The sequence below is a fragment of the Anser cygnoides genome, chromosome 1 (assembly GCF_040182565.1).
Source record: "Anser cygnoides isolate HZ-2024a breed goose chromosome 1, Taihu_goose_T2T_genome, whole genome shotgun sequence".
Lineage (NCBI taxonomy): Eukaryota > Metazoa > Chordata > Aves > Anseriformes > Anatidae > Anser > Anser cygnoides.
The window spans coordinates 91,069,342-91,082,441 of record NC_089873.1 but is presented as its reverse complement, the minus strand read 5'-3'; the positions used below and the strand labels follow the sequence as shown (position 1 = coordinate 91,082,441).

The window sequence follows — 13,100 nt, the reverse complement described above, 5'->3', positions numbered from 1 at the left end:
TTATTTGAAGCTTTCATCTTTAAGGTAAAAAAAAAAAAAATAAAAAGATGAAGCAGGCAACTTGAATACCGGTCCTTGCTGTTCACAGCATGCTTTTTTCTACTGCACATAAGTATGTGATTCTTGTTTAGCTTTAGAACTGTGGGGAAAACACGGCAATGAGTTAGTACTGTAATTTTTACACAGTAGGTTTCTGGTGTCTGATAGGCTTCCCTCTCCTTTCTTGCGCTAGTGTTGGGCATTCCCCCCTGCTACTTGCCTGGCACTGCTTCCTACCTAAACTATGCTCAAATGATATTCTGTAGGGGTTTTAGTATCTTTAAAGGCTACTCAGCCATTCACTTCTTCCCTTCCAATAAACACATGATAAAAATGTAAGTGGCTATGTTTCATTTCATTTTCAGTGCCTCTGAAGCTGCAAGCCCTAGATGTGATCAGAACTGCAATTGTACCGTGGAGTTTACACTTCTTATAAAACTGAGCCAGACCTGCCTGCTGTACTAAAGCACATGTTTAAGGTCACGTTTCTTTTCCTGATATTGAAACCAAAGATGTCTTCACAACAGAACAAAGCAGTTTTCCTGCTGTTCTCTTTTAGATAAGAGCCTAGGCCACGAAGTTCAGATCACTTCTCAATTTCCCTTTTTAAGAGTTCTGCAGCTCCATGAATCAGAAGGGTCAGTTGCATCACAGGCAGGAAAAGTACCAAGTATAGAAGTTAGATCACCCAGATGACAGAAATTAAAGTGTTTGTACAGAGCTCATTAAGAAAGGTGAGCAAATGGACTTTGGCTTTTATGGAGTGAGATCCATAATCATTAACTTGTTAGACTTATTAAAAAAAAGTTTTGGTTTCAGACGGTTCACTAGGAAGGTGAGGTCTTTGATATGAGTGGAAATGAAGTAAAAGAACTTAATCTCCAGCAGGAGTAGTGAGAACAAGCAGGTAAAGACTACTCTAGTCAAGAAGTCCCCAGCGAATCCTTGTGGATCTGGACACCTGTTTTGATCTTGATGACTGCTCAGCTTTGTCCTCAGTCCTCCAACCTTTTAAGGATTCACCAAAAGGTGGGGCGTGGAATTCGTTTCTTTTTTATTTGCTGAATGAAAACAAGCTCTGTGCTCAGCCTGATGGATTGCCTTTGCCTGGATGACTACCACAGGACATCAGCAATCGACCCTGCTGGGAATGCTCTAGGCATCCGTAGCCAGAAGAATTGCACAATGAGGAAATCTGGGGGAAAGCATCCGTAGCATTTGGCAGGGAAAAGAAGGAGCAGTGCTGTGAGCGGGTGTTCATACAGCAGAGGAGAGAGTTGGAGAAGGAGGCTTTGTTCCCTTCTTAATGCTTCTTTTTCCCTGTCCTCTCTTCTGAGGCAAGAGAATGAACAGGAGTGCAGTTACTGGCCCAACCCTTTTGATCCAGAGGATTAAAAGAAGTGCTCTGTGGGGAGGAAGGAGAAACCCAAGGATGGAGTTAGAACAAGAGAAATGAGAGGTAGGATAAAGGATACTGGGAGGGAGGGGATAAGTCAGCCCCCGGCAGCAGTAAGCTGTTGTGTGACTCATGTAGCATGGGAGAGTTCATGTGGCAATCTAGTGCAGATCAGATCTCAATTCACAGGATGGTTTGCTTTATGAAAGTATACCCTGGCAAACATGGGATAAAATTGAAGGTCACCCACCTCTCTCTTCAGATTTGTTCCTTTTTACATTGAAGTGACTATTCAGATTTCCGCTTGATAGTATGTGAATAGACATAAACGCTTCTTTAGCACCAGGCATGATTTCAGACTACAGAATAGCTAGAGAGAGCAAATTGCCAGCACAAAAGTCAGCAGCGTTCAGTTCTTTATAGTGGGAGACTAAAATTAGAAGCACTGATGGAAATTATAAGTTCCCTTCAGATCCCAACTGAACCACAAGCAATGTGATCCTTTACTTGGTTTATACTGTCGCGAAACACATCTGTTTGTTTATCTGTGCCGATAGCAGCAGAAGCATTTTACTGTTTCAGCTGAAAGCAGCAGGAATAGCAATCCAGTTACTTTCAAAACCACCTCAGCAAGTGGCAGCATTGCTGAAGGTTTAGTCACCTGCTTGTACTTGTCAAAGGCTGGCACGGTAAAGCAGACAAACTGGAAAGCCTGGTGTTGCACAGCTGAGGGCTGAAGTTTGAGAGACAGGCGAATTGATGCTTCCTCGCCCTCCCTTTCCTATGTGGCTTGTTCAGATGATATTTGCCTTTCCAAGGATTTCCCCTTACTTATCAATGTTTTGACATCACTCCTGTGAAAACTGTCCCAGCTCTCTCACTGTTACCATCTCCAGCTTCATACCAGAACTGCCGCTGGCCGTAACTGCAGCTGAAACCAGAAGGAAATGAGTTGGCTCCGTGCTTGCTTCATAGACAGAGGTTCTCGTACTGAGACTGAAGCTATGAAAAGGCAAAGCTCTGATCAGGAGCACGAAGTTATTGAATTACAACAAGTTAATGGGGAAGAAAGCGAAGTCGATCACAAGAAGCCTCTAAATTCTCCAGCAGCTGCAATGAGCAAGGTAGGAATTTCAGTTGCTCATTTGATGCTTGTGGAGCTCTTGGGGAAATACCAAACAGTAAGAGAAGTGACACTTTGCAGGAACATCTTGTAGGGATTGATTTGTTTGAGGGAGGGGGAAAGAGCGCTCACGTGAAAGTAAAGGCTAAAAGCATGTTAAGTGTATTTATTTTATTTTGTTTAATGAAGATTTCTAATGTTGGAGTCAGATTTTGAACACTGTTATTTTTTGGTGCTGGCTGTTTGTGAACTTTAGTTTAACAAATAAAAATTGTACTTGGTATACTAAGTTTTGCTTTCTCTTTTCATGTGCTGCCAGCAGGATTAGGTTCAAAACTAGAAAAGAGAAATAGTGAAATCATATTAAAACCAGTCTTTCTTTAAGAACAAATTGATCAGAAAATGGCACTGCCAAAACAAGAATAGGATGTCTTGCAGCAAACTTTGTAAAGCGTGCTGGATTGTCCATCTGTTTATCTTTGAGCAATTTGTAGTTGCTAACAGTCAGGAACGTGTATGACTAAAGTGCCCCAAAGCCTCAGTTAAGACCAGCATGTGAATCCTGAGGCAGTCAGCACCTAGCATTTAGCTTAAAGCTATAGGATAGTGTAGAGCTGACGGAAGAGTAGTATTTACTCATGGGTGGCTGTGGTACAAAGATTTTCATTACTCACCCAAGAGCAGAGGGAAAATCTGTGGCAGAAAAAGGAATATTCCCGCTTTTATGTGGGGGCAGATCTTCCGGGATGGCCAAGCCCACCTGGGAGCCCAGCAGTATTAGTCATGCCATCTCTGCCTTCCTCCTCCTGGGCAAGCAACAGTGCCTGCTTCCTCGTGTGAGCCCCACTCATCATCTCAGTGAGCTGATCTATCCCATTAAACAGGCAAAAGCCCTATTTCCTATGCTATACGGGGGGCCAGTTACTTCTCTTCTGTTGTGAGTTGTATCAGCTTGCTGCAGGGTCAGACAAATTCTAGGGTGGTTCAAAGAGGAACAGGAGAAAGGGTGGAGGAGAGATAGGGGGGTGCTACATCAGCTGAGCTGCCTTGAGAAATTTTACCCTTGAGTTTCAGTTCAGCCTTCCCCTTCCCAGAACTGTGAATTATCGTTTGGGCTCTGTTTCTGCTGATTCTGGTGTTTGGCTTCCTATCCTATGGGGACTGCTGAAAAATTATTATACTCTGCTTCCTGCTCGGCCAGCAAATTAATCACTACTGCTCTGCCCATTGGGGAGAGATTTTCTCTGTCGCCCCTTCCTGGTGCTCTTGTGATGTTTTATGGGCAATGTCCAGAGGGTGTTGGCCCAACCGGTGAGGAATAGTTGCAGAGCTGAATGTTTGCTCAAGATCATCCCAGTTTACTATGCTTGATTAGCAATTACACTTCTGTGATAGTCTGAAAATGTGGAATATGTATAACTGTCTATAATATTTATAACTGAGAGAACAAAGCAAATTTCATAATTATACTCTAGACAGTAGTTACTGTTTCTTTGTTGTTGTTTTGTTTTTTTTCAAATAAAAGTGATATGCCAGTGTCAGGTATTAAACTGAAGGTTCATTCTTCTAATGCATTATATATATATGTGTGTGTATATATATATATATATATATATATAAAATAACCCACCTGTTAAATATAAATGATCACTTGAATGCATGGTGTGAGGGAAAATGTTTTAACCTTGCTGCCCTTCATTCTTCACAAAAGGAAGTTCCCCATTGCAGGGATGTCAGTAGAGGACACTTTCTATTAGTTTGCCCTCTGCTCCTGGAGAAATGACTCGTGTAAACTCTTTCTGTGGGTGTTTCTTCGCTTTCCCTGTGCAACTGCTACTCCCCAAGAAGCTTTAAGCCAGCTGGTGGATGTCAGTTAAACGCAGTGAAAAGTTTTCTATTATGCTAGGTTCTTGAAAAGTTCAAAAGGTAAAGGAAAGTAACCTGGATTATTGCCTCCAGCTAGCAGCTGGTTCCTGCCTACCTGCACGTGCATGTCCCAGACTACCCACAGCATGTGATTTTCCTCACCTGGTACTGAAGTCAAAAAGGACATGGAGTTTACAGCTGGGTTTACAGTGGGTGGGGAGGATGATGAATTAAAAAAGCAACGTGGTCTACTTCCTTATGCATTCTTGTACTTCATTCAATCTTCTGTCTGTGGAAGAAATTAGTTGTTTTATTTTATCTTATTTTTGTTATCTTATTAGTTGTTTTAAAGAAATCGTTTGTTTTACTATGTTACCTAAGGCTTTTTTTTTTAAATATTAGTAATGCTGGGCTGACTAATAACCTCAAATCTTAAATCATATTTAAATCATATTAAAAGTTAAATGAAAGGTGGTATTGTCCTTTCTCTCCTACATGAACATGCATGCATACACATATTTTTTGAAGATTACTTCCTTGTCATATAGAACAGGTGAGATTCCTTGTATTTCCTTGTCATATAGAACAGGTGAGATTTGTAGTAAAATTTGTAGTAAACTATGTTAAATTTACTCAATAGCCTTCCAGTATTCAGTCTTCTGAAGAAAAATGCAGTTAGCTGAAAAAGTCCTAATTACTCTCGTGGTCTTTAATGCAACAATATCTAATAAATAGTGGTCCATTTGCTTTGGTTGCTGGCATCCAGGATCTATGCAGGCTGATATCATTGAGATCATAGAGGTGAATGATTCTGGAAGTTGTTCCAGACACATTTCTGTCTGGGAGAGATGGCAGACTTTAAACGGACAGCTTGTGGTACAAGCAAATCAAATTGATGCAGTTAAAGGAAAAAAAAAAAAAGGCAATGAAAGCACCTTTGTAGCACCTCAGCTTTCTAGGCAATTCAAGAGTTGAAGACTGTGCAAATGGGAAATGCTACATCTCTTCAGTAATAGACTGCCTTTGAATGTCCTTTGCCTTCTGCGTGTTTACTTTCCCACTGTGGCAGTACTCAAGGGTGGGAACCCTTGAAATAGAGCATTGCTTGTCAATGATACATTCTCTCATTTATGTGTTGTTTTTTGTGTTTCTAAATGTGACAGTAGAGGCATTCTTAAATATTTTTTCCCACCTTATTTTATAAATCACCATTCTCTTTCTTTTTTTTGTATCTAGGAGAGAGATCACTGGAAATCATGTGGGAAAGTCATTTTTTGGAAGTGTAAACTATGGATGGTTTTAACTACAGTTTTTGTAGTATTGTTCCTGGTCATTCTCATCAGCCTAGTTCTATATTCTAGTAAGTATCTTACTCTTGGTTCATCTTCTAATAAGAGTGTACAATATGTACAATCTAACAAAAACACGTATTGAACAGTAGCATCCTTTAAACTCTTTCTGTAAACTGCTGAGGAGACTGGGATGCCGGCTGCAGAAGGTGGTGTGTTGAGTAGTGGATGTGAAGGCTTTTAGTTTTGCAGGCAACCGGTAACCTGTATCCTGATCAGATGGCAATTCTTGTAGCTGAGTGAGAAAATGTTCCTAAAAAAGAATGAGGGTGCAAATAAATGATGCTTGTAACACCTCAGCAAGTGCAATGGATTGCTCATCTCTCCCTGCGCGGTATCACTGTCTGCCAGGCTCCCAGAGCAGCAGACCCTCACTGAGGGGGTGGGATATTGACCTCTGTGCGCTGTTGCTTTTCTTCAGATGACTCCCACTTTTCTGTTACTCCCAGACAATCCTTACCTAGGAAGTCTGTGAGAAAGCCACCCTGGAGAAAGCCAAAGGGTTGTTGTTTCATTTTGTTTTCCCAATACTTCTGCTAACTGGAACTTTTCCTACTCTTCCCATTTTCTTTTGAATATTAGATGTTTACACAGATGAGGATGACTATTGGGATGCTGATGCACTACTACATAGTGGAAATTATTACAATTTTTCTGGAAAGTTCAAGTTAATGTGTGGTCTTCCACACCTTTTTGCTGATGACATTACTAAGAAGGTACGTGTTGACGCTGTTCTTGGCCGACTTGATTCATCTTGTTACATAGATTCAGTGTTTTCCTTTAAAGAAATTCCTGTTGTTCTGTGTAGCAACTCAGTCATTTGCAAGTCCATGTAATTTACTAAATTCTGAGTTGTATTTTTTGTCGTACAATTTTAAGTCCTGATCCAAGCAAAGCAATTGATGATTTTAAACACACAAGCAGTTGCATTGATCCAGGGAAGGAGAAAAAACAACAACACTTTTATGAAAATATATGTATATATATATATATACCCCCTACATTTGAGTAATAACTGGGACATAGCTTTCACCTTTATCATTGAGCCATTGAATGATTTAATTTAGGAGGGATCTGTGGAGGACTTCTAGCCCAATGCCAATTAAAAGGCTTTTGTTTTGTGTTCCCCTGTAAGTACATGATGTCAGTCTTGGTTTATAGCTGCCATTTCCATTGAGCCATCACTGCTCCTTGTTGCGGATGAAGTAAGCTCAGCAGGCATGGCAGTACTGATTTAGACTTACTGTGTGAAGGGAGTCTCAGTAGAGACATCTTTCCCTCTACCAAGTAAGAATAGAATGGCTTCTTGCCACTAATAAAAACCCAAGCCAAACAACATAAATTGCACAGGGCAACCTGAGCACATACTTTTAGTTCACCCTGAATGCCTTCCAGTATGTTAAGGTAATATAGTAATCATTCAAACACACAGATTAACTTGTCTGTCAAGCTTAAAGAGAATGTGTATTTTTTTCCTGTGCTGATAAGTGACTTTCAGCACCTGTGTTTATGCCCCTTAAAATGCCTTTTTAAGAATGATTTGTTGTCCTTTCTTTTATGGGGAAGAGAGAGAGTGAATGGAAGAAATATATTTTTTTCTTCTTTACTTTTTTTTTTCTCTACAAGTTAACAGATGTCTACAGTTCCTCTCCAGCTCTAGGACGCTACTTTAGGTCAGCTCAAGTGGTTCATTACAGGTAAGCAATTTCTATCACCAAAATTATCACAAATTTACAAACTTTTGATGAGACATACGTGTGCCTATATAAATATGCACAATGAAAAATATGCACTATGAAAAATAAGATGCTTGGGGGAGAGTAACAAATATAGGTAGTGGAAACTGGTTGAAGGATTCTCTGATGTAAAGGGCAAGTGCTGCTAATATACAATGACAACAGCATTTTGTTGCTGTTTAGTATCTCCTTTGTTGTCTTTGGTCCCAAGTGAAGGCCTTAGTAAGCTTATTCAAGAAAATGTTTTAAGAAGAAAATGAGCTACTGGGACCACCTGAGAACAACGTGGGTTAAATAACCTTAAATAAATACAACAGGGCCTATGGAAAGGAAGAACTTCTTTGTTCCCCCTAAGAGCTAAAGGCAACAAGAGCATCAGTGAGAGCCAAAACAATAGTATCACATTCCTGCTTTGTTTGGACCATTTTCCCCCCACATTTTATTTTGGGCAATGGGAGCAAATCTCAAAGCAGCAGCATGTTAGAGAGCCTGGTGGAGCAGGAGCAAGAGGCAGAGCAGGCAGCATAACGGAGGGTAGGCTGGTCCCTGCAATGGCTGGGTACACACAAAGGAGAAACTCAGCCACCAAAGGCTGATGGGCCCTGGGGAGTAGTGTGGGGGAAAGGAGAAAAGCATCCAGACCTGCCTTGCAGAGGCAGAAGAAAATTTCAAGCTGGAATACAGGGGAGATGTTACTGTCAGCAGAAACTGGCACTGAAGGAGGGCTAAGGAGTTCACTGTGTTTGGGACATAAATGTTTCAAGCTATGAAGATAACATAGTCCTGAAATAGGAGTGAGACTGAGAATCAGCAGGAGAAGTGGGCTGGAAAGATCAGCTGTAGTGTGGTCCTGTCATGGAGATGTAGCAGATTGGCAAGGGCAGTCGGAAAGGACTCATGAAGGATTTCTGAAAAAGCAACGTTACAAGTGGATTAAGACAACATGAGAAAAACTTGGGAAGTAGATTAGCAAAAGCCTAAGATCCTTGAGAGAGAAAGGGTGGAGGAAGAGCCTCCTGGAGCAAGAGGCAGACCTGAGGGCACTCTGGGGAACGTGCGCCATCAGCCTTGGGCACACCGGCTGTGCTCAAGGAGCGAGTTGCAGCTCTTTAGCCTTTCAGGTATAAATCATGATTTAGACCAAGTACAAATCTGTTGCATGTTGTATGTACTGACTAGCTGATCTGTCTCTCCGCCTTTTTCTCTCCACCACCCAACTTACTTTTTGATGCTTTGAATTCTGTTTGTATAAAATGTAGCTGTCTCATTGTACATTGTGGGTTTGGTAGATCACAAATATTGAAATCTCCAGAGACGGACTCCGGTTCAGTGGTTTGGTTAATCCACTCCACAGCTTGGGTTAGGAACACAGCTGGGTTGTGCCAGGTACTGCTATCAGGAGAGCAAATCTTTCTGCAGGTTCTCAGCTAAGCTATGTGCAAGATGTTGCAGCACCTCTACCCTTATGTACTTGTTAGGCATGAGTGCTGAAAACCTCACCCTCACATGCCTAATTGCCCTTTGTGCATTTGAAAACATGTCTCGGGTAATGTGCCTAGTTTCTGTTAACGTCAAGAGTTGCTCTGAGAAGAGAGAGGAAAAATGAAACTAGAATATTTGATGGCAGGTTTTTCTTTTCTTTCCTTTCTTGATGCTTTTCTTTAGAGCAAATTAAAAAATAAATAATCCATGCCAACTTTGTGAAAAGTCAGTCTCAAAAAAAAGGAAAGATTCAGTGGTGACTTTGTTTTTCAGCAATGAAAGCTCCACTGTATTTTACCAGCTGGAGTTCTCTGTACCGCCATCAGCAGAGGGGTTTATGGAAAATTTAATGGACCCAGATTTTATAAGAAACATTCTACGTCAGAATGTTTATGATGAAGAAGATACTTTTTATCCTGGGACATCTGAATGTAACACGTTAAAGCTTGACCCAGCTTCTCTCACATCAACATGTAAGTGGTGTATGTTACAGGAACTATTTCTCTAGGAAAAGGAGGGAGGAAAACAGGAAAACTTTTCTGGGAAGATGTTGAGATTTATTAGTTCATGTTTTGCACAACTCTATTAAAAAAAATGTTAAATATTTAGGTTTCAAGAAAGTCTGGTTATACTTAACTTATAACCTGGAATTCTTTATTTGGTCCTGTGATGAGTGATTGAGAAGTGATGATAATGCTGAGCTACAGAGTCCAACCAGACTTTTCAGATCCCCAGATTTAATGCATACAGTTAAAAAGAAAATCTCCTCGTGTATGTGTACCATAATAGGGAGCAAAATAATTAAAATTATTTTTCCTCACCAATTTAAATCCAAGTGAAAAGGCTGTGTAATTAGGGAGTGAGTTTCTGATGTTTTCACAGTCAAGGATGAAAAAGCCTCCTAATTTTTATCTTTTCAGAGTTTTTTGAGAAAATTTATTATGCACCAAGATACCTTTTAAACGAACCAAATGTTCACATCTCCAGGTTTTCTTGTGACTACGTAGTGATTCCAGTACATTTAAGCTTGTCTTGATGGAAATGTCAGTATAAAAGCTATATGAGCTTTGAAGTTTCGCTGAAAACAATGCATGGAGCTGCTTCCCCCCTTTTCCCCCTCCTCCAGTTTACTGAGCTCCACAGCTAAGTGCCTTCAGAATAATCCTTGAAGTGATCACAGAACCAAGCCTGCTGGAGTTCAAAAAACGTTCAGACAATGCTCTCAGACATAGGGTCTAATTTGTAAGCACTCCTGTGTGGAGTCAAAAGTTGGATTCAGTGATCCTTGTGGGTCCCTCCCAACTCAGGATATCCTATGATCCTAGGCTAACACTTCACAGTACAATATATATAAGTAAGATTTGTGCTTAACTTGTATTTTACGTCCTTGGTACTCTTAACAAGGGACAAGAGATTAACGAGTCAAAAGTTCTAAATATCAATATTGTTTTTTTTCCTTATATATTGGCAGCATTCATAGAAAAAAATCCAAAAAGATCAGGAAAGAATATTCTGAAATATTAAGGTTTCATTTTATTGTTAATAATGTACTGTTTTTACTTTCAGAGAAATAATGGACCCCTCATCTTTCTCACCTTCTAGAAGAGATGGGCTTCTACTGTCTGTTAGTAATCCCAGGTTAGGGGGCTATTCGTTAGGTTGAAACACTTCTAAAGATGGTTTTCTTCAAATGAAAATGTGGTGTATTGCTAACAGTATTGTACTCCTAGAACGTTGCTACCTCCTTCTTCATTTTTGTCCTGACTTATGAGTAACCCATTTCAGTCTTGTGAAAATCATATACCTTGCTTGATAAAGTGCTCTGCTGACTTGGAAAACTCTAATTTGTCTTATGATGAAATCTAGATTCCCTGCTCGAGCTTTAAAAACAGTCCTGTGTGTCTCCTCTTTTGCTCTTGGCTTATGCAAAATTATCTGTACAACTTCATCCTTAATTTTCACGTTCACCCATGCTCATGTCTTTTACTTTTTTTCCCCCATCAACTTCATCTGCAATATCCTCCCCAGTGTTCTTCCCTCTCAAAACAACCTTATAACTTAAATATCCTTTCTGTTTTCTTTAATTATATGCAAAACCTTTGCACTTCCTTCTTAAGTAAGCTGGAACTCTCGTCATTCTCTTGTTCATCCTATACTCTTCCTAGAGAAGGTCTCATCAGCACTGTTTTTCCTCTTCTGTAATGTGAAATAAAAATGAAGAAGGAAGAAACATCGGGAAGAAACATGACTTGTTCACTAATGCATCTGAATGCTGCAGGAATCTTTCAAGGGTCAAATTAGCTGTGTACTTCAGTAATTGGTTATTGGTGCTTGTGAAAAGACACCTATTAGACCCACATCTCTAAATTCAAAGGAAAACGGGTCTACACCCTTCTAATACCCCCTGCCCTGGCAGTGGGGGGGAAAAAAAAAAGGAATGAACAAATGCAAAATTCTTGCCTTAATAAGGCAGCAAACAGTTGTTGACAATAAAGCATATGGGACAGACCAATGCCAAGAAAAAGGTGCTGAAGCAGATCATGTAGGCCAGTGTGGCATGAAAGTTACAGCCAGTAACTGGTTATAAGATTAAAACTAAAAATTAAGCATTAATTTTTTGGGGAACGTGAAAGCTTCACTACCATGTTAGTGAAGTGTAACTTCTTCTCACTTAGAAACGTTTGTAGCCTGTATAAATGTTAATGTTGTATAGGAAAAATTATTTTTAGAAACTTTTTGTACTGTGAGAAATACGATGAATTGTTTTTTTCTAATGTTTATTTAAGGAATCTGATGACTATATTGTACATTAAATTATTTATTTTTACTCTTAAAGTGATTGTTTTTATTCTTCAGCAGCTCCTGTCTTTCAGCAGTTTGAGTTGAAAAATAACAATGGGAATTCTAAATGCTGAGAGTAGTATGAACCGCCTCTCTGACAAAGACGTACACTCAAAACCACGTTTGTTGTTGCCTGAATTTTAAGAGAGCTTTTGAAACAGTCTAGACCAAATTACAGTATCACGTGGCTGTCTTTTGTGACTAATTCTGACCACATCTTAATTTGTAAGAAGTAGCAGTGACTATAAAAACCATAATTTCTTTTCATGCCTCAGTTCTCATCTGATGAAACACTATGATTATATAGTTAATACTATAGTTTCTATACATTTGTTTTAAACAGAAAACATTTGACTTTACAGTCCATCTCCACCCATGCTTTGAAATCTAATTGAAGGAAATGTCCAAAAAAGACAGTCATATCTGTTTTTATATCTTTGAGGTAAATTGAAAATGTAAAAGAAGATAGCCAGATAAAATAATTATGACTTCATCCATTAGGGTCAGAGCAGTGTGAGAACATATTTTATCTGTTTAGGTAATTTGCGAACGCATAATGTTCATTTTAATAGGAGCGTGGATGACATGGAGATGACTGAGGAAACTGAGCTATGGTTCAAAAAATAAAATAAAGATTTTTCTGGTAATTCAGCTTGTGGACTGTACAGCCAGCCCTTTAAAATCCCATGGTAGGCAGCCTGTGTAGCAAAGCACGAGTTCTGGGCAGATTCAGCTGCCTGTCACTGCAGCAGTGCCTACACCATGCTTGCAACATCTGTCCTCTGCTGTGTGCAACCACTTGCTTTGTGGGACCCTCTGGCACAGAAACTGCAGGTGGGATGTGCAAACGAGCCATGCTATAAAGCTAGGGCTGCAGCCAGAGATCAGATATAAGGGGATATTTAAAATCAGGAAAACGGCTCAATGTTTTCTTTCAAATTGTTTTAATATAAAAATACAGAAAAAAAATATTTAAGGAAGAACACGGGCACATAATCATTTCATGAGCTCTGGTGAACAGTTGAATAACCAGCTTCAGACCTACGTGCACGTCCAAAAATTCTGTTTGCAGCAGGTTGATGGGCTATGGGGAGGTTATGTTCTGGCATTGTGGAGAGCCAAACTCGAGACTCCAGCAGAAATGAGCTGAAAGCGTTGAGTGGAGAAGGTTTCTCCACTGAGAGCTGTGCAGTTACCACCTGTGCATCGCAGGGGTCATTGTAGGTTTCATGGTCTTCTAGGTGGCAGTCGTTTGCAGTGAGTGGACT

General features: G+C 39.9%; 1 protein-coding gene across 2 annotated transcripts; it reads left to right on the top strand.

The window, feature by feature from the left end:
• The first annotated feature begins 2 nt into the window (after window positions 1–2).
• Window positions 3–11,817, top strand: C1H3orf52 (chromosome 1 C3orf52 homolog). Of its 2 annotated transcripts, none has more exons than XM_067002360.1 (7): window positions 3–1,068; window positions 2,332–2,559; window positions 5,661–5,784; window positions 6,356–6,489; window positions 7,400–7,470; window positions 9,265–9,464; window positions 10,558–11,817. In XM_067002360.1, coding segments are annotated over exons 2-7 (708 nt in total). In that variant the 5' UTR covers window positions 3–1,068; window positions 2,332–2,382; the 3' UTR covers window positions 10,560–11,817. The 2 variants fall into 2 exon arrangements, with proteins under 2 accessions (XP_066858461.1, XP_066858454.1); XM_067002353.1 differs by lacking the exon at window positions 3–1,068 and adding an exon at window positions 1,108–1,498.
• Window positions 11,818–13,100: the final 1,283 nt, after the last annotated feature.

What these genes read in the sequence shown, in the direction of transcription:
- C1H3orf52 (XM_067002360.1), top strand. Translation starts at nt 2,383, where the DNA reads ATGAGTTGGCTCCGTGCTTGCTTCATAGACAGAGGTTCTCGTACTGAG. An exon ending in CTGATGACATTACTAAGAAG is followed by an intron (nt 6,490 to 7,399) that starts GTACGTGTTGAC and finishes TTTCTCTACAAG; the next exon opens with TTAACAGATGTCTACAGTTC. An exon ending in GCTCAAGTGGTTCATTACAG is followed by an intron (nt 7,471 to 9,264) that starts GTAAGCAATTTC and finishes TTTGTTTTTCAG; the next exon opens with CAATGAAAGCTCCACTGTAT.